Source organism: Centruroides sculpturatus, unplaced genomic scaffold (genome assembly GCF_000671375.1).
Source record: "Centruroides sculpturatus isolate CEXI.00-Female unplaced genomic scaffold, Cexi_2.0 scaffold774, whole genome shotgun sequence".
Taxonomy (NCBI): Eukaryota; Metazoa; Arthropoda; class Arachnida; order Scorpiones; family Buthidae; genus Centruroides; species Centruroides sculpturatus.
In genome coordinates, this window is record NW_019385065.1 from 153,568 (window position 1) to 176,674 (window position 23,107).

Sequence of the window (23,107 nt, forward strand, 5' to 3'; positions counted from 1 at the left end):
CATACTTGCTTTATTCTTCATAAGTGCTTTGCACCATATAAGGAAATTTATAAAGACCTTTTAACTAGAAGCAAGCAATCTAAAATTACATACATTTTGCAAAAGGTAAAGCATGGATCTGAAGATAATACAGAAAAATGCTCAGAGGATAAGGATAACTTGCCAAAAAGAAAACGCTCTCGGTTAATTAATAGTGTTTTTAGTGATGACAAAGAAAACATTGCTTAATTTATTATATTAATATGCATCACTTAATTTTTATGAAGATATTTATCTTAATTATGAAAATATACTAGCATGTTTTTTAATTTTTGGAACCTAACCCTCCTTTTCGTATTAGTTCTTTGTTTCATATAACACGGATTCACATAACACGGCAATTTTTTGGAACGTAACTACCGTGTTATAGGGGGGTTACCTGTATAGGGACATACATGTCCATATATATATATATAGATAATATAACTAAAACAACAATTTATCAAATTAGATAGTTCATAGATTCCTTTTTTAAATTTTAGTACAAAGAAATTTATGAAATAAGTTTTTTAGAATGAATGACTATTTCAAAAGAAATAAGAATTTAAAAATAAATTTAAATAATAAAAAGAATTGATATAGAAGAAATGACTTAAATTTTGAATTCCTCTTGATTTTGTAAAAAAAATTCACTTACTTTATTTTAAATTTTATTAAATAAACTTATACTATTTAATATGTAAATCACTTAACTTTTCAATGTTCAGAAAATTACTAAAAATACAAATAGTTTTAAGTGATACAATATTTTTATTTTAAATGTAAGAAGGCTTTTTACAAAACAAATGTTTTTGTTATAAAATTTTTATTTATCACAAGTGGTAATTAATTAATACACAAAACAATTATATGATTGTAAAGGTGTAAAGTACACTTTTTCTGTTGGAAGCAGAATTTTATTTATAAAAATTAAGCTGTTTGAAATATTTAAATGATAAATTTTAATGCCATCTGCACAAAAACGTGTTCTATATTAGGAGAAAGTTTGAAAGTATATTTCACCATTAAGAGTTAAAAAGTTAGTTTTACAGTAAAAAAATCTTCTAGATTTAGAGAAAAAATTTATCTTAGATTTCTTCAGAATATAATTTCTCTTAAATTTCGAAAATATTTTGGAAAATCTGTCAAAAATTGATAAACAACTTTATGTTCAAATGAAATGAACGATCCTTTAAATCTTGCATAGCAATAATGAGAATTATTTCTAAAAAATGAAATGTATACAAATTCATTTTATGATAAAACAGAAAAAATAGAATTAAAACATTATTGGAAAATCATAAAATTATTGCAGGATTTTTGGTAACATTAATTATTTTGTTACAAAAATGATTAAAGATGGATCTTTATTTTCATATTAAAAAAAAGTATTTAATTTTTATAAGAAATTAAAAGATAAATTTAAATTTTTAAATACTGTAAACTTAGATGATTGTGTACATTGTTAGATTCTATTGTGCACTTAGTTTTAAATACTTTGTCATAAATTTAATAAATTTAATAAATATTTACTATAATACAGTGGAACGTCGATTTTCCGAATCAATTGGGGACTGGGGTTGTCCGGATAACTGATATTTCGGATAACTGGTTTACGTATGAAAAAATAGTTTAACGTATCCGATGTCGAAATTTTTCTCTGTTGCGTGTTGCTTTGCGTTGAATTTTCGTCGATGTTAAGCCTAACAAAGACTATTGTATCGTTAAAAATTATTTCTTTATTTTGTACAAACAAAAATAAATATATTGAAAAATATAAAAATAATAAAAAATTATACTTCAGATGTTAATTTAGTATTAAAAACGTAAAATATTTGAGTAGCCCAAGACATAGCCAAAGATTGCTATGCCACAGCACTGGCGAAAATTTAAATTTGCCAACTGGAATTCTTTCGGATGATTGACTTTCGGAAAATCAACGCTCTACTGTAATAATAATTGAATTCTTTCTTTTATATAAATATTTTACTCTCAGATATAATCATACTGTCTTCATTATATATACTCTTTTAAATTATTAAGTAAAGTTTTTCATTGTATAAAATCTTTAATATGTTGGTTGCCCAAAAAAATTTTGTTTTTAATTTGTTTTAACATGATTTTGTCATATGGTTGCCAGCAACTAGTGAACTTTATTTACTACAAAAATAGTAGTTTTATTCTTTTTGTCTTTTATGTATTTGTTGTTTAGTCTAAACCAGGGGTGACCAACCTTTTTGTTTCTCTGGGCCGCATTGGAAGAAGTCAAGGCGTTTTGAGCTACAAGTACATATAATATATACTTGTGGCCCAATATAGAAGTATATTTAAGGATTAACATATCTAGTGTATAATAATAAGTATTAAATCTTTATCACGAAAAAGGATATTTTAGAAAATTACTTCTACAGACACCTGCAATTTTTACTTAGAAATAGATAAATTCATTTATTATAAAAGAGACAAACGGAAATTTATTTGAAAAACACAAATATTTGTTTTATTTGGGTCTCTAATTAATAAAAAGTGACGAAACACCATTTTAAAGTGCATTTTCATTCAACTAATACAGTATATTTATAAATAAAATGTAACCCAAGAAGTAGCCAATGCACCAAATGATAATTTCTACGTCAAACAAAAAAAGTAGCCACATTTGGCGCAATGTAGCCAAATCTTGCAACGTTGGAAGAAATACTATTACTAAATAAAGCTGGAGTTGTAACTCAAAGGATTATAGACCCAAATGCAGGGAAAGGAGAGAAAGGAGAAAAGATAAAGAAGTGGAAAATTAAGGGTCAATATTTGCATAACAGAAGATCTATTTAATTTTTCTCACTATTTTTATGTTTTGTCTTTTCTGTCCTTTTCCCAAATTTGGGTCTACAATTCTTTGAGTCACAACTCCAGCTTTATTTAGTAATACTTCCTCATTCACATATCTCCAAGTATTTGAAAATATTTCTTTTCCACTCAAAAATAAAATATGAATAAAGGTTTACGACTTTGTGAAACTTCTTTATTGAGTTTATGCCATTGAAATAAATAAATAAATTAATTAATTAAAACATTTGTTGGTTTTGTTTACACGTTTATTGGGCTGCATGCCACGGGTTGGACACCCCTGGTCTAAACATTCTCTGAATTTTTTATTCATATATTTGCACTTCACTTTTTTCACATGTGACGATAAAAAACTCATTAGTATTGAAACTTTTTAGCAAGTTTTGTTATAGTGATAATTAGACTTGAGCATATTTTGTTTTTTGATTATCAAACATAATTATATTAAAACTTTTTTACTACTTAGAGGTGATACATAAGTAAACTCCTTTTATTTAGCTATCATTTGGCAACAAACTGATATATAGAAAAAAATAAATCATTACATGGAGTGATGCAAGACTGAATGATATATAATAAAAAAATCTTCATCTGTCAAAAGATATCAGAACAGGGGTGAAATAAAATTTAGTATAGGTTTATATGCAAAGAATAAAATTTATGATAGGTAAATCTTTAAAGTGATTTTCTTCATTTGCAATACATTATCTTAAACTAGCCACAAAAAATCTCAAACAGATCAAGGTTTTGATTTATGGCAATAATTTCAACTTGAAAAGCATAACTTTTATACAATCTTGTCAGAATGGAACTTGATATTTTGCAAGATCTGTTCCAAATTTCTTTTGGATATGCCTAGAATATGAGATTTCTACTTAGCTGAATGACATGGATTATTCCCAAAAAGATTCCTTGACTATCCAAATATTTTTTAGTATGCACAGTTCTTGGAATGTTGTACATTATATCTTTTATTACAACTATCTTCAAATTTACAGATGATTTAATTTGTCTATATTGCAAAAGTATTTTTTAAGCATAAGAAATGAGTACAAGATGCAATTTGAAGATGAAAATATTTAATACATTCCACAAAAACTACATACTTTTGTTTATTTCTCGACATACTTGTCGTAAACGTTGAGATATTTATTCCATTGTGACACTACTTTAAACATTGAATTAAAGAATCCAGTTATAATGGACGTTATAAAATTAGCCTGAAGAAGAGCCCAGGAGGGGAATCGAAAACGTTCACTGACTTTTTGAAGAATTTCACACCGGTTATTGGTTAATTGTAGATCGTTGTGTATTTGGAATATATACAACCCGGTGTGGTGAGAAAGTACATTGTGTCACAATGGAATAAATGTCTCAATGTTTATGGTGAGTATATCGAGAAATAAACAAAAGTATGTAGTTTTTGTGGAATGTATTAAATATTTTCTTTAATTATAAATGTTAGTGTAATTTTGATCTGTATCTTTAATATTGGACTCCCCTCATACATATATTATTAGCTATTCTTATGCTATTTTGTTCAATATTTAATCAAATAGCAATATTTTAATATATAAGCTTTTTTTTAAATGTAATAATATATTCTTATGTAATGTGTATTTTTTAAATAGGTATGGCGGTATTTGGAAAAATTAAAAATGTATAGAAGCAATATGTAGTGCTAATGCTAGCCTCATCTAGCAGGGTTTAAAAATGCAACATAATGGAATTATAGATAAGAAGGAGAAATAGATATGGCAGAATATCATCTGCTTGGAGGTGGTTTTGGTGTGAGTGGAAATGAAATGGAAGATTCAACAGGAATGGTTGGAAGTGGAGGTTATGGGCATAATATGGCAGAACCTGGTATTGGAACTGAAATGTTACCATCAAATATACCTGCTGGACCTTCACAGAACTCTAATCCAATGATATCTGGAATGATGCCACATCAACAGTCTCCAGCAGAATCTCAGGTAGAACATGGAGGTATGAGCAATTATCATCAATCAGGACCAGTACATGGTTATCAGCAAAATGAAGTGCCTCAGAAATTACATCACTATAATGTTTACAATGGTCCAGCCACACAAAGTGGTCAATATGTTTCAGGTCCAAGATTCACACATTTAGGTGATGCATCACATCCCTCTTCAGGTGTTAGACAACAGCCACCACAAGCTGTGCCTCCATCTCAAATGCAGATGTATCAACATCAAGGTATGGGAGGAAGCCATTATGGACAAAGACCACAGCAACCAAATCCAGTCTCCGTACATCCTCCTCAAAATTCTGCACAGTATCCAGGACAATATGGTTCAGTACCTCATTCTCAATATCAGCATCATCAACAGCATCCAATCCAGCATGTAAATCAATCTAATGAAATGTGGCAAAATGCTTATGGACATCAACAACATACTCGTCTCAGTTTATCTCAAGGACAAACATATTCTCATCAACAGCCACCTACTCAAAATCATGGAGCAAATCCTGTTCAACATGGAGGTATGCCTTTACAAGGATCACGACCTATTGCTCCAACACAGAACCAATACATGCCTGGACAAGATTTTCAAATGGCACATTCTCCTGTACAAACACCATCAATGCAACGACCACCAGTTTATCGAATGGCAGCCTCTCAATCTAATCAAAATGGATCACATATTACTCAAACAACTGGAACACCATCTGGAGGAACTCAGTTTCCTCATGTTCCAATGTCTCAATCAGATCAGTCTGTACCACCATATTCTCAGGGACCGTATGCCCCAACTTCTCAGCCCGTGGCAAGAGCCCATTTTAGTGGCACAAATGCAAGTGGAACAATTTCACATCAAACATCTGGTCAGATGTCTTCTACTGGTGTACCTAGACCTATGCAGCAGATGGGTTATCCATGTGCCTCTCCAAGGATAAACTCGGGTCAGCAACATGGTGGATCATTGCCTCCAAATAGTCCAGCTCAGTATCCGATGTCATATTCTCCTAATCAGACATTTACAAATACTGCCCAGTCTGCTCCACATGTCAGTGGATCTTCAAATCCAACTCAGTTATCAACATATGCCAGTCCTCAACATGTACCGCAGGCACCTACCAGCCCTCAATACAGAGGGCATTTTCCACCACATATAAATCAGTCACCACGACAACCTACTCCTACTCCACCTTCAGGATCTCCTATGCCCCCAGCTTCTCATACTCCTGAAAGAATGGTTCATCCTCCAACAACATCAACACCCCAATCTCAGGGAAGTTATCCTAGCCCTAGTACAAGTCATATGTCTAGCCCTGGACAGGGTCCTTCACCTGGTACACCGTCCAATAGCTTGCAGCATTTGGAACAAATGGTGATGCCAAGAATGACAACTGGATCAACTACTCCATCAGCTGCTCCTCCAAATATTGGTGCATCTTCAAACTCTGTAATGGTACAATCGCCAGTTAGTAATAATTATTATACTCATCTATCACAGCCTCAGCCACATCATTCTACAGCACCACCAGTGGAATCATATTCTCAACCGCAAAGTCCGGCATTTTCTCACATGTCACCACAGCCAAGACCAATGCATCAATATCTTGGACAGACACCTATGCCTTCTGAACAACAATCCCCTATGATAAGTCACAATGTTGGTACAGGACCAAATGTGCCAAATTCTCAAACATTACATCCATCCACAACAAGTGGACCTTTGCCAAGAACAAACAATAATTCTGGTGTTGATGATAGAATGACAACAGGCCATTTCACTCCTTCTAATATTAATTATAATAATTCTAATAATGGATCATTTATTCAACCAGTTATGGGTCCAGAAACTGATATGCAACACCCACATACTGTTTCAAGTCCTGTACCTAGCCATATAACTCCTGTTCCACCAAACTCTTCTCTTCCTTACCATTCAAATCAATCGTTTCCTTCTGGAAATTCATTTGAAATACAGCAGATTCAGCAAGAATTGCAACAGTTATATGGCATGCATCAAAGTCCTGAAACCCAACAAAAGGTAAGAATTATACAAATTCATTTAATTTTTTATCTCTTAAGTAGCATCATTGAAATCAACTGTTTTAACAAAATTATTAGTTATAAAAAGAAATTAATTTTGAGGTTTAAACAATTCCGAAAAAATGAACAATTACACTTTTAATATTATTTTATTAAGAACACAACAACAATAATATACAAAATTCTTTATTAGAATAAAAACAAAGAAAATCTTTCATGGGAAAAAAAATTTATATGTGAATTATACCGTTAGTATTTATTTAATTTTCTAGAATTGTTTTAATATAGCTGGTTATCATTTAAGAAAATTATGCAACTGGATTATTAAAATTTTATATTAACTTTACTGGTAGTTTTCACTAAACTTTAATTTTGCTACTGATAACTGTCTTTTCTGTAATGCTCATTCCTTTAATGACTGAAAAAAAATGTTTACTCTAATACATTTGTTTTCATATCATTTATGTAATTATAATGTATATTTAATGATCTGTATTATTTTTTAGAGTTTTATTTATTTGACTTTTCATTGGCAACATATTCAAGCAAGAAAATGAATTCAGAAAATAATTTTGTTATCATTTATATAAAAGTAAATTATATTTTGCAACATATTTGATAGTAAACTGCAGCCGTATTTATTAGCAAATTGAAATGTTTTCGGTTATCTTTAATGATTTTTATCAAGAACAAATGAAATTGAATGCTGACAGATTTGTATTAACGATTAAAAAAAAACAAAACACATTTATTGTTAATACAAATCTGTCAGCATTTGATTTTGTTTGTTCTTGATAAAGGTCATTAAAGATGACCAAAAACGTTTGAATTTGCTAATTAATATGGCTGCAGTTTATAAGGTTTTTGAGTAGTGGATCTTTGGTATGAAATGCAGTCTACAAAGAGATATTTGATAGTATTTTAAGTTTTATTACTCATTGTATAAGCTCTACAAAATCAATGATACCATCATTATTAAATCTAGAAGAAACTGCTTAATTAATATTTTTGGGTTCACAGAAATTTCACAAAAGTTTCTTATTCATCAAAGATAGGACAAAAGTTTGTCTGGAAAGCATATATGGGAAAACTGGAAAAATGTTCTGAAATGATATTTGGTAATCTTATCCAAACTAATATAGAATGAGAGTTCTACATTACTTTGGATATTCTGTCTTTGTACATATTATATACAAGTATGCATTTTTTGTTATAAAAACTGATGGCCTGAAGTAAAAGTATTCTGGCTTCACTCAGATGGACACACTATGTGGCACAACTGCCACCTAGTGTGTCCATTTGAGTGAAGAAAAAAAATGGCATCCATACTGTGAGTTCATCTACAGCTGAAGAGTAGAGGAGTGTGATTCATTTTCTGTGGGTGCTGGTAAGAAACTAATGCTGAAAGGGCTAAACACACTCACTTTATCACTTGTGGAAAGTTTGCAAACTGTCTTTAACATGCTCATGAAAGTGGCCAAACTCCTTAACATACTCAAAGTGCTCCAACTTTAACTTTAATTGAATCAGTGAGTGGAAAAACAGTACAACTCCAAAATTGTCAGTTTTTAATTGAGATAGCCATTTAAACATGGGCCTTCCTGATGAGTTGAACAGAAGTATAACTAACACACTATGTATGCATTTATGAGGCTACCTGCTATGTTATTGGATGGAAGAACGTTATAACTCCAGGAGTTATAACGTTCTTCCACCCAATATCATATGTTCTCCTTCTTGCCACTACAGGTCGACATGCGCAGACATATCTGTAAACCTGCAATCTCATTGGAAGTTATCAGTGTTGTTTGTTCAGTTGAAAGAAGCAACGGCAATTACTCTCAAGACGTTTACCTGTATAATAATCAAATACCTACATAATGTCCAGTAGTGAGTGTTCAGATGATAGTGCAGATAAAGAAAGAGATGAAAATAAACACAAACGTAAAACGCAAACATTCCACGCTTCAGGACACCTGAAGCATGGAAAACTGCAAGAAAGCAAGCTTGTCTTCATGGAGAACAGTACGTCACTGAAAGGGGAAAAGTGGTAGAGAAGAAAGCTACTGGGCCAGATTGCACATAAGTTTTTTCTTTATATCATTAAATGATATAAAATGTTAACAAAGAAAATTAACAAGTGAAATGTGTATTGCTTTCCTTTTTATGTAGTTGCAAGAAGTGCATGTCCAATATAAGTCAAGCAGAAAAGGCATCCATTTTGACTTATTTGTATCAAGGAGGTTTTAAAGATCAGCAAGATACATATTTGATTGGCCTAATGGAATGCCTCAAAGTAGTTAGATGTCATCCAAAAGGAGAAACCAAGCAAAAAAATAGGACCACAACGATTTTGTATTTTATACGAAATGGCTCAGAGAGACTTTCCGTTTGTAAAACTGCTTTTTTGAATATACATTCAATAACTAATTCACATCTTCAGCGACTGAATCAATTATTGATTTCTGGACAGAATCCTAAAGATTTACGTGGCAAGCATAACAATAGGCCACATGTATTGTTGCCTGACATAATTGCCAAAATAAAAAATCACATAGTCATTTCCCACAAAGGTTTCTCATTATAGTTCTAAAGAAGTATACTACCTTGATGCCTCTCTTGATGTGAAGATACCTGTTCACGAAGAAGTATGCAGAAGATAGGGAGAAAGTTAAGTATGAATTCTACTTGAAGTTTTTCAAAGAAAATTTTGCTTTGAGGTTCAGCAGGCCGCAGGTTGATGTTTGTGGTGAATGTGAACAACTCAGTACGAAACTAAAAGATCACAGTCTCAATGATAATGCAAAGTGAGTTGCTGCAGCAGAAATGGGGGTACACAAACGAAGAGGTAATAAGTTTTATGCCAAACTCAAGGAAATTAAAGCTTTATGCCAGGAACAAGATGATGTCGGTGCTATAGTTTTTGATTACATTCAGAATATGCCACTTCTGGTGATAACTGTTCAGGAAATGTTTTACTACCAACAGTTATGGCTGTACAGATTCGAGATTCATGACTTGAAAAATAATACTGGACATTTCTACACATATCATGAAGGACAAACTTTGAAAGGACCAAATGAAGTTTGTAGCTTTATTTATGATTACATCAAGAAAATACCTCCTGAGATACAGGAACTTCATATTTTTTCGGATGGTTGTCTGGGGCAGAATTGTAATCATACAATTTTGAGATTTCTCTTACATCTTTACAAAGCAAGCTTTTTTGCACAATTTTTCAGTATTTCCCTGTTCGTGGACACTCCTTCCTACCATGTGACAGAGCCTTTGGAAATGTCAAACAAGTCATAAGAAGACATGATTGAATTTATCTACCAGAAGATTATCAGCACATGATTGCAAGCAGTCACAAATTAAAGCCATTTACAGTATCAGTAATCAAATACAATGAAAACTGCTTAGGCGACCACCTGCATTCGATGGGCACCTGTCAAAACGGGCAAAATTTTCTGGCATGGAATAGTTTATCCCTAGAGTCTTCATATAAGTTACCTGTATTAAACGACCACCTGTGTAACGCGACCGCGGGCATCGATTTTTGGTCCAAAACAACATACAACACCTGTAATAAGCGACCACTTTCGCGAATGTATCTGGTCTAAACTATTGTAAGAACCCATCTCAACAACGTTTTCCCTCCTAATATAATAAATTAGTGTAAACGCTCGTTCGAACCCATCCCAGGCACTTCTCCCACCCTTGAAATTAGGTGCAGGTGTTAATAAATTAGTCTAGCAACAAAGGAAATTCATTTCAGTTTGTTGGAAAATGTCCGAAAAATGAAAGAAATGTGCTGTTATTAGAAGATCGTATTAAAATTATCACAACAGCAATTAGCGGCGAAGTTTAACTATGGGAAAACGAAATTGATTTTACCGTAGACCTACAGTATTTTCCTTGGGGGTGTAAAATAGTGTACACGATACAATTAATCGGCTGATCTCATCGTTTGATAAAATCTATTTTTATTTATTTATTTTGAAGCTCATATATAGTACATGCGTGATAAATAGTTTCTGTATAAACCTATCTTATTTCCACGATACTTTTAGAAAAATAATATCCAAGTAATTTTTGCAGGCAAAATATTCAAAAACAATAAACGCATTAATGCAAAAATCAGTTTTACTTCCTTTTTCGATTCCGCGACTGTAATGAAATCGTACANAATCGTTTTATTATTAATAATTTTTCTTATTGTACTTAATTAATTAAGAAAATATCAAATATTAAAAAATACAGTATTTTTAAAGTTAAAATATGATTAAACTAACGAAAACCAAAAGCAAAGTGATGGAGAGATAGGATGCGCTTGTATATTGATGACGTAATACACGTAACTGAGGAGAGAACGAAAAGAACCGAGTCAAATTAATTAAGTGGGAAAAAAATAAAGTGTGCATTATAATCGAGAAAATGCGAGTATTGTATTAATCTTTAAAATAAATACCAACAAAGCCCTGTCATTGAAAAAATTCGCTTATTTTTGCTCACCTTGAATTTTGCTTAGTAGAAATGGCTAAAAAGTGCGCAAAATACGTATGGAAATACGTTATTACAGGACCACCTGTATTGGACGACCACCTGTCTAAAAGACCACTTTTTGAAGGAACCGTGGGTGGTCGCCATAGACAGGTTTTACTGTATACAGATGTAACTGACTTCAAAAGCTGGTGGCCATACTATTATAAAAAACCTGCAAATCATATGTTCAGGGAAATAATGAAACCTTCTCAGTTTCAACCTACAATCAGTTAATCTATGACAGTTCTACACCAGGTTATATTTCTACTAGTCGTTTTATCAGAGGACTACATACAAACACTTTTAAACTGCTCAAACCTCACGTCACTCCAACTTTTCCAAATGAACCAGCCTACAAGAAACCATTACCAATCAATGCAAAGAAGATCAATGATATAAAAAAAGTCTGGAAGCATGAGTGGCGAAATCTTGGAGTTTTACTATCATATTTTGTCTTGGGAGACAAGCAATGAAGATCAGCAGGAATCATAATATAATCATTACAGTTCTAGGCCATCATATTATGTAAAAAATCAATAATAAAGGCATTCTTATTAAAATGAATTAATTTTTTATGTTTAACAAATATTGAGTGGTAAAAATGGTATAACTCCAAGTTTTGTTTTTGACTGTACAGCTTCTCAGGATGCACTTAATGAAACTTGCTTGGCAAGGTCTTGTAGAGGGAGTCATTCCTTACAACTTCTCTGTTTACATGATTGTTGTAAAATGTACACTTTTTACCTAAAACACATTTTTGTGTTTATCTCAAAACAAGGATTTTGGAGTTATACTGTTTTTCCATTCATCGATTCAATTATATTTTAAACTGCACTTTTTTACTGCCACTCATTCAAATGCACAGATATAAATTACGTTTTCTGTGTAGGCATTGAGTTGCTATTGTTGATAGTAAAGAGATGCTATTAACATCTGTTGTGACTTTTATACTTATGGGAATGACCAGGAACTCTCCCATGCATCATAAAACTCCATTGGAAGAACAAAGGAAAATACTGAGGCTAGAATACCAGGAGGAGTCCAAATTTATTTAAGATAAAATGGTTTTTAAGCCAAACTGCCCCATCTTCAGAACTAATGTTTGAAAATAGAATGTTGAAATAACATTCAAAAACCTTGAGTTAGTAGAATACTGGAATTAAAAAGCTTAAAACTTTGAACAGATAAGAAAATCAAACATATCAGTAAATAAAAATGTATAAACATAATTACGTTTATGTAAATATATTACATTAACAATAATTTTACAAAAAGCTATCCATATGGTATAGAACTCTCTGAATTTGAAGTTTGTGAAATATGACATTTGCAGGTGCTGGTATGTTGCTATTTTAGATAGCTGCAAAACTGCTTTCAACAAGTCATTCAGTACAAACACTAACTCTGGATGAAAATGAATCTTGTCTATAAGAGATGTTAGAATAATTGTTCTGTCTTACAATCTCTCAGAAACTCTGTATTCAATATAATTTAACATCTCCATACCAGTTTCTTGTGTGCTGTGTAATTTCGACTGTTAAATATCTAAAATTAAAGATACTAATACAACATCTTGAAGAAGTGTGCATGAAAGCTGTAGAAGATTGGATGACAGATATTGTATGGGAAGTTTTATATTTTTTGACAAGAAATGTTTAAATTCGGTATCTACTACTAGTATGCTCTGAGATCATAGCGTCAGATCCAAATAAATCAGCAGCCACAAGGTGATTTGCTCGTGGCTTGGGAAGGTTTATCTGCTGCTGGTAACAGATTTGATGGTTATACCAAAAACAATGGACCTTGAAATGTACATAGACATTTTGGATATGCAATTAGCAGCATATTTCTGGGCCAGTAATATGATGTTAAATAGTAGAGTAAACTGTATATTTCAGCAGGATAATGCCACTTCTCATACATCCAGGACAAAACAATGGTTAAACACTCATGGAATCAGTGTTTTAATGGCAGCACAATTTCTTAATGTAAATATAATATAAAACAGCTGGAGTTATGATGTGACATACTTATAATCCCAGGAGATGGCTCTCATAAATTACTGAACTTAGAGGCAATATATGCTGCATGGGATTCAATTATATCAGATTACATTCTTAAGCTAATTAAAAAGTATGTCAAAATGCATTAAAACAACTACAGTCGATCCCCCTATAAGATCATTGATTTTTCCGTTTTATCTGAATTACATGTTGTACGAGTCACTTAGATTTTACAAATACGTGTGCCGGGCTGTGAACGGCTCACATATTTGTAAAATCTAAGTGACTCGTACAACATGTAATTCAGATAAAACGGAAAAATCAATGATCTTATAGGGGGATCGACTGTACTTACAGAATTACTGGAATGTATACTTCTCACACAAGAACCTTAATTAAGAGTCCAGTAATAACACTTTAATGGAAAACTAACGTTTTCAACCATACCCCGGCTTCCTCAGGTTTTTCAAACCAGTAATATTCAAACTTGGAATGCAAAAACAATACTTACAAATTATTATTTTTTTAAATAGGTTTTTTTAATAAATGTAAATATTGTTCTTTGCATTCCAAGTTCAAATCTTACTAGTTTTAAAAACCTGAGGAAGCCAGGGTATGGTTGAAAACGTTAGTTTTCCATTAAAGTGTTATTACTGAACTCTTAAGGTCCTTGGAGTGTGATGTCAAAATGGCAGAATATCTAAAAAGCAAAGGAGGACCAATTTTGTTCTAATTGCAAAACAAAGCAAATATTTTCTTTCTTTTTTTGATATCATAAAATAATAAAATCAATTCTCTAATCTCTAGTAACATCAATAAATTATCATCAGCAATTTAATTGAAATAACTTTAATAATTTTTTCATGCTGTCTACTGTGATCTGTTTCTATCGGTCAGTAAGTTATTGTAATCCACTTTATACAAATTTTTTAAAAATATCAAACAGTAATGAAGAATTGTTTTAGTACTGCCAATCAATATATGGACTGTTTATTTTGAAAGTAATGTAAGTCTTTTTTGAAAAAATCGAGAAATCACATAATTTACATATAACTTAGTGTGAACTTTTTATTTATAAATAATTCACACTTAATATTTTAAAATAATTGTATGCTTTGATCAATTGAAAATTCATCAATAAATGACATTGCATAACCATTGATTAAGAAAGTGGTGTAAGTCCCTTTTCTGGAGTCTAATTAAGCACTTAGGGGCTGTCTATAAATTATGTCTGCATTTTTCTTGAAATTTTTACTCCCTACCTCTTGTCCCAGTTTGTCCAAGTTTCTGTAACCCCTTCTTCTCTTCAAATGATGTCCAACAAAACCCAACCTCTGTTATAACCTTTATCTCTTTTTATGAATGGTAGATACCATAAGTAGAAGTGAAACATACAAGAAATTTTGAAATAAATATAATAAAATGCATAAATTGTATAAAATTTAATGAAATAAATGCACATCCACAACTCCTTGTCTGACTTTGTCCTACTTGTCAAAACCCCTCCCTCTTTTCCAGTGTGGACATACAGTAATTTGTGGACAGCTCCTTATAAGAGTAAAACTATGAATTTTACCAACAAAAGTGCAATTTGATGGAATGGAAATAGATGGAATGAAAAAAATTCACATAACCAGCCTAAATGAAAAGCAGTGTCTAATGATGAACTTATCTAAAATAGTTTAACAATAAAATATTGTTGTTTATTCTTAACATTAAAAATATATACTTATTGTATATATCTTTAATGTTGAGAATAAACAACAATATTTATATTTCCTGTTATTATTTATAAACAAAATCAGAATAAGACACAATATATTTTAAGTGAAATCGAAATTTAATGACTTACACTACTTTCATAAATAATGAACTGTAAGTTCATTTATGACCCAGAAAGAATATATTAGTTTAGTTAAATCTGCTAAAGAGTACACAACCACTTATCACACTGGGATATAGTTAATCACGTATTCTGAACCAATTATGGTGAATAGATGACAAAAAAACAAAAAACCTGATGGACTCAGGAGTTAGAAAACATTTGTTTTTGTTTGTTTTCGTTATCTACACATTGTAATTGGTTCAGAATACGTAATTAGTTAAATTCACATAGAAGTCATTTATGTAATCAATTTACATATTTTTGAATTGACTAAAATGCAAACCTTTAAATATCTTGAAAGAGGAAAAAATGGACTTACACCACTTTCAAAATAAACAGTCCATATCTAAATTTGAACTAATTAACATTATTATGATATGAAGGTTTTCTGTAACTAATATCTTCACAGTAACAGTGTTTTATTTATTCACAGCTTGGCAAGACAACTTTGATAGAAACAATTTGTTAATTAAACTTAACCATTTGTCTTAAAATTGGTGAATACACTTTACATTAGTTGGATATGAGCATGATCACAATTCATACAATTATCATTACTAATTCATGCTTTCCTGAGCTGCATGCTTATGTAAATCCAAAATTTGTTTTTGTGAAATTTGTTAGAAAATTTCAATTAAATATCTACCATGGAGTGACTGTTGCTAAACTATTTATGGTATTATAACTATTTTTGATGTGTTGTAATTTGTTTACACACATTGAAAAGTGGAAGAAAACAACGGTGATTCTAGATTTATAATGCTATTACCAAAATATTTTGAACTGCTTTTGTAGATTAAAAAAAATGTAAATAGTAAATTTTTTTAAGTTTTAAATGAAGTATACTTTTCATATAAACAGTAAAATTTATAATTTACATTGTTCTTAATTTCAGTATTTTCTTGTTTGGAAAAGAAAATTTATAATAAAAATATCTGCTGGCAATTATATAGAAAATTTAAAGCAGAAATGACAAGCAAACAAATTACATTTTAATGATAGAAATGGTACATAAATAGTAGAAATAAATATATATATTTTTTTCTACTATTTATGTACCATTTACAAGAAATTTTGAAATAAATATAATATATGTTTTATTTCTATTTACGGTATCTATCATTCATAAAGTGATAAAGCTTTTAACAGGAGTTGAGTTTTGTTGGACATTCGAAGAGGGGGGAAAGTAAAAATTTTAAGAAAATTTAAATCAAATATAAGCAAACATATTTGGGGGGGAAAAAATACATTTTTTCTACCATTTATGTTTGTTTGCATTTGGGTTAAGTTTTAATTATAATATGTATTTATTTTTATATATAGAGAACATTAATAAAAAATAAGACTAAATAAATACTATAATTAGAAAAATTTCAAGATTTCATTTAAAATTTGTTACATTTGTAATGTTTATTAATTATGATATACATGTAATTGAATCTGTAATTGGATTTCAGTAATTGAATCTGTAATTTGGATTTCTCTAATAAAAATAATTATTAATATTTTTATACTTTTAACTTTATAATAATATCTTATTTTCTCACATTACAAATAAAAAAATTTTATTTCTCACAAATCATTTTACTTCTTTTTTAAAGTTATTTTATTTGAAGCTACAGTAGAGCATCGATTATCCGACTCAATTGGGGACTGGGGTTGGTCGGATAACTGAAAAAACGGATAACCGAAAAATATGGAAAAAATACATTATTAGTATAGTATATTAGTATATCCCATGTAATTAGTATATTAGTATATCGCTATTAACCTACTTCGCATTGAATTTTCATCGACGTTAAGCCTAAATTTTTAATAAAAAATTTTTAAAAATTTTTTAAAAGTATTTTTTAAAAATAATAATCATCGCTATTGTATCGTTAAAAATTAGAAAATTAAGCCTCGTTTAAATACTGGCTCCCTTTCAAGGTCGAGCCAGTATTGCCAGCTAAAACACGTAAAAATACAGTCGACCCCCGTATAAGATCATTGATTATTCCGTTTTATATGAATTCCATGTTGTACAAGTCACTTAAATTTTACAAATACGTGAGCCGTTCACAGCCCGGTACACGTATTTGTAAAATCTAAGTGACTCGTACAACATGGAATTCATATAAAACGGAATAATCAATGATCTTATACGGGGGTCGACTGTACTATTAAAGTAGCCAAGACATAGCCAAATATTGTAGCGCCACATCACTAGCAGACATTTGAATTTGCTGACTAGAATGCGGTCGGTTAACCGATGTGATGGTTGATCGGGGGTCGGATAATCGATGCTCTGCTGTATTTGTTTAAATCCAAAGGATACATTAACACTCCTAAACCTTAAAAGTCCAGTAGTAAACATTTAATAGCAAACAAACGTTTGCTATTAAATGTTTACTACTGGACTTTTAAGGTTTAAGAGTGTTAATTTATATGCTTTCCAGTATTCACTTAAGAAGATTTTTAAATTTAAGCCAAAGGATACAGTTCTGTTATATTTAACAAGTATTTATATCTTGTAATGTATCAATATTTTAATTTGTTTATGCTTATATATATATGCTTTACATGTATTTTAAGAGTATAAACAGAAAATTATTTTTTATTATAAATCATTGAGTCTAATCAAAATTATTATTTTCAGATTACTGAATTACAAGAACGATTACGTTATTTTCAATCCCAAAATGTACCTCCTAGTACATCTCCTCTTCCTCCAAATGCACCTGGTCAACCTATATCTTCTGTTTATGCTCCATCTCCATATGGGTACAATTCAGGATCTCAGGTACATTATCCTCAATCACAAATGCAGCAGTCTGCACAACATTTTGGCCAACAGGTTTCCCAAATTCAAGGGTCACAAAATAATGGACTTCATTCTCCATCTCAAAAAAATCATGTAGGGATGCAGGATATAAATGTGTGCCCACAGCAAATTTCTGTTGATCATGATCAGGTCTGTAATTCTTAAAAATTTCATTTTTAATAACTATGATATAACCTCGCCAACTTTATTTTCTATATAAAATTTGGAATATTTAATAAATAAGTGAGTTTCATTTTGTCCTTGTTTTATTAGACATTAATAGATTTTGCTTAATTATTATAATTGAGTTAGAACTCTCTTAATTTTGCTTATAAGTAAGGAAATATTTTCAGTTTAAAAGAATTGATAATTTCATTTCAATCAGTACTCTAGAATAGAAGAAAATCTGGAATGTGGGTTAAAATTAGTATATTTTTTGTAAGGAAAATAATTGTTTTAATTAAATCAGTTTATAGAAAAATTATGTCTGGATTTCAGTTATTTTTCATATACCATATTTAATGAAATTCATAAACTAAACCTAGGTAGTGAAGATAGGTATTTAAGTAGCTTATAATCCAAATTGCATAATACCTCTATTGAATTAGCCAGGCTATAGCCCAACAATGATCTGGTATTATCAATTAATTATTAATGAAATGATTTATCTTTGCCTTTTCCCATGTTTATATGGGTTTGGCATTTCCTTCTCTAATACATTTTTTCCATTTCTCCCTATCAAGGGCTTCTTCTCTCTTAAGTCCCCTCTGGTTCAAGCTTCTTCCACCTTACCATTTCAATGCATCTTTGGTCTTCCTCTTTTCCTCTTTCCTTTTACTACCAGTTTTCCGATCTTCTTTCCAACATAATTGTCACTTCTTTGCTCTACATGGCCAAACCACCTCAATCTATGTTCTTGCATCTTTTTGCTCAAGAAGCTCACCTTAACAGAACCTCTAATAAAATCATTCTTTATTCTATCCTTCCTTGACACTCCACACATCCATCTCAACATTCTCATCTCTGCCACCTCCATCTTTCTTTCTTGGGCTCTTGTTATTGCCCATGTCTTCACTCCATATAACATTGCAGGTCTAACAACTGATTTATACAATTTTCCTTTCAGATTGCAGCTAACTTTCTTGTCACATAACACACTGCTCAGCTTCCTCCAGTTTATCCATCCACATTGAATTCTATGCTGCACCTTCGAGTTCAATCCTCCTCCCATCTTGATAAATGTCCCAAGATATTTAAAACTTGGAACCAAAGGGAGCAGCACATTTTCGATTTTAATATTACACTCGTCTCTACCATTCAGTCATATAAGCTGTTTCAGTTCAGCTAATCTTCATGCCCCTTTTTTCCAAAACTTTCCTCCAATCTTCCAGTTTCTTCTCAGCCTTGGTTTGGGAAAATTCACACAGCACAATATCATCCACAAACAACATACTCCACAGAGCCTCACATTTTATGTCACACACCAACATGTCCATTATCAGGTCAAACAAATAAGGGCTATGGGCCGATCCCTGATGCAAACCAACATTAATGAAGAAGTCTGTAGTGCCCACACTACTCTTAACTTGGGTCTCTGCTCCCTTGTACATTTCCTTGATGAGCCTAACATACTTTTCTGGAACATTCTTTTCCCTCAAACATCTCCCATATCTCTTGATTTAAAGGTACAGGTAACCCCCGTATAACACGGCACTTCTATAGCACGGATTCACTCTAACATGGTTCGAGAATTGGTACAATCCCCCGTATAACACGGTACTTTTATAGCATGGATTCACTCTGACATGGTTCGAGAATTGGGTAAAACCCTCGTACAACAGGAAATGTAATATATTTTTACATACTTAAGTAATAATAGTTTACGAAAATTATTATTTTCATGAACTATTAGTACTTAAGTATGTAAATTTTCTCTTCTCGCCTTCTGTCGATACACGTGGTCCTTCTCAAAACTTGTTTCAGTGTTGCCAGATCGCGACGCTTCTGCTTCTGATGTTGCCGAATGTTTTTCCCTTATTCCATACTTGCTTTATTCTTCATAAGTGCTTAGCACCATATAAGGAAATTTATAAAGACCTTTTAACTAGAAGCAAGCAATCTAAAATTACATACATTTTGCAAAAGGTAAAGCATGGATCTGAAGATAATGCAGAAAAATGCTCAGAGGATAAGGATAACTTGCCAAAAAGAAAACGCTCTCGGTTAATTAATAGTGTTTTTAGTGATGACGAAGAAAACATTGTTTAATTTATATTAATATGTATCACTTAAAAAAATTTTAATGAAGATATTTATCTTAATTATGAAAATATACTAGCATGTTTTTTAATTTTTGGAACCTAACCCTCCTTTTCGTATTAGTTCTTTGTTTCGTATAACACGGATTCGCATAACACGGAAATTTTTTGGAACGTAACTACCGTGTTATACGGGGGTTACCTGTATTATATTATCTTCTAGCATTGAAATCAATAAAAGAAGGATAAAAGTTTTATTTTTTGAAGATACATGATGACAATTTATATTTGGCTTTATGAATATCCATTCAATACATCTTAAAAAATTTACTCTCCATTATTGATACATACTGTAAAATATAGAATACTTATATAACTTAACTTGGCTGAAAATATATTAAAAACAATATTTTTTTCAAATTAATTTTATATTAAACTATTCTAATTTGTAACATGAAATATTTTATGTTGTCATGTTTGAGAAATTAGTTTTATAAATAGGCTTACTTGACAGTTAATTGCATTACTATGGATTATATTTAGGTACAGTAGCATCTTGATTTAATGGACAAAAAATTTCTGTCCTAAAGGAAAAAACTTAGAAATTTTTTAAATTTAAATTTGCAAATAGAGCATACAAAAAGATGAGTCAATGAATATAAATTACTCGGTGTACATTATAATAATAATTTATTCATGCTTATACAATAATATTAGGAAAAAATGCTAAATTCAAGAACCAAAACAGATTTTTGTTCAGAAGTGTTTTGTTTTCCCTAGAACAAAAACATTCAAATAAAAATTTGTTTGTATACCTGAATTCAGCATTTTTTTTGTTAATAATTTTGACTGTGGTGCCAAGTATGAATGTTTCTTCTGTTATACAATATAATAGCATTTTAATACATCTTGTACATTGTAAGTTCATTATTAATACATGTTTTTAAATACATTTGATTTAATGAACTTTTGTCAATAGCAAATATCCATACCTTAATTAGTTCATTAAATCAAGGATCTGCTGTAATTATTAATATTTTTTACCTAAATAATAATAATGAATTATGTATATATAAATAACCTTTGACTTGAAGATTAAGTAATAGTATTATTAATTTGTTATATTCCATTTTTTATTAATTCATACTGGTGAGGTTATATTGTAAAAATAACAATATTGATTTTGTATTCAAAATTTAAACTATTTTGAAATAAACAAACTTTAAACTTTATCACTAATATATTTTACAAAATTTTATATTAACACTACATTGTTCAATTGAGTTGTTATATTTTTTTTCCCTGGGTTGTTATAAAAAGTTTTCAAAGCACACAATAATGAATCTGCATCTTGTATATTAATGCACTCCTGCTCTCTAACATCTCTAAAAATTTAGTTTCTTCTGTACTAAAACATTTTTTAATTAATGTGCTTACTCAAGTTTAGCTTCAATTCCTGGTTCCAAAACATGTATGGATAGCATTGTTGTTTGTTTCTCTCTCTCTCAGTATCATATTTGTGTTCTTTAATCTTGCTGTTAAGAGATCTGTTTGTGGCTCTCACATAACAGATTTGACAAGAATTTANTTATTAATTTGTTATATTCCATTTTTTATTAATTCATACTGGTGAGGTTATATTGTAAAAATAACAATATTGATTTTGTATTCAAAATTTAAACTTTACTCACAGAGAAAATTACACTCCTATATACAGAAATATATATACAACATTAATTTTTTAAAAATATTTTTAAATGAATATTGTCATAATTTATCAAATGTAAACATCCTTGCTTGGAAAGATGCATGGTATCCACTTAAACATCTATTCAGAGGCAAAAGATCCCTTTCCAGCATAGGTTAGGTCATGTTCTGGACTGTGATGGACACAAATACACTGGATTCTGCTGCCTTCTACAACCAGCACAACATACAGACGATGCCACACAGTGATATGAGTGGTGCATTATGATGGTAAATTTACAGTGTGATAAGTCACTATCCTTCAGTGCATTTTATGGATTGACAAGGCAATGTTTTTCTCATATGTATAGCTAACACAATGCACAATACTGGGTGGAGTGCTTGATGTATATGACATACATGACATCAAGCAGATTTTACCTTAAATGTCTGACATGGAATTTGGGGTCAGCAGCTTTTCAGTCCCATATTCATTGACAGTACCCTGAAAAGTGAATGTTATCCAAACATCCTAAACAAAACAGTGGATGAATGGCTTGATGATTTACATTGGTTTAGTATCAACAGGATGGTATGCTGCCTCATTTTTGGACAGATGTGCTTCATTGGATTGCAGGTCAATTGGCAATTGCTGGATAGGACAACATTGTTCCGTTCTGTGGCCACTACGTTCCCCAGACTTGACCCCTGTGGGTTTTTGTCCTGTGGAGTGACCTAAAAGCGTCTATGTATGATGTATACCCAGCAATGCTTTGTGATGATGGTGAAGTGGAGAGATGAATACAAGGAGCCTGTGAAATGGCAAGACCAAGAATGCTACTTGTCATCCATAATCCCATACTTAACCATTTACATCCTTGTTTTGCTGCTGAAGACAGTCATTTTAAATGTATTTGTTAAAAAAATAAACTTCACTATTCTGTATCAATTTCTGTAACATTGTCTTTACCCTTTACAACCATAGATTATTTGTATGTTTTGCTAAATTGTCTTAAATTAATTTCTCTTGGTATTTTAGCA

The 23,107-nt window shown here is 30.9% G+C and overlaps 2 protein-coding genes across 2 annotated transcripts in view; both read left to right on the forward strand.

Moving 5' to 3' along the window:
- Positions 1-4,472: 4,472 nt before the first annotated feature.
- Positions 4,473-23,107, forward strand: part of LOC111634159 (chromodomain-helicase-DNA-binding protein 7-like) — a 188,373-nt gene continuing 169,738 nt past the window's right edge. The window contains exons 1-2 of the mRNA XM_023378865.1: positions 4,473-6,884; positions 17,958-18,272. Coding sequence (XP_023234633.1) covers positions 4,617-6,884; positions 17,958-18,272 — 2,583 coding nt within the window. The 5' untranslated portion in view covers positions 4,473-4,616. The remainder of the gene's footprint in view (positions 6,885-17,957; positions 18,273-23,107) is intronic.
- Positions 9,479-10,505, forward strand: LOC111634158. Its single transcript, XM_023378864.1, has one exon. It carries the CDS (start codon positions 9,713-9,715, stop codon positions 10,196-10,198), a length of 486 nt encoding a protein of 161 aa, XP_023234632.1. The 5' UTR covers positions 9,479-9,712; the 3' UTR covers positions 10,199-10,505.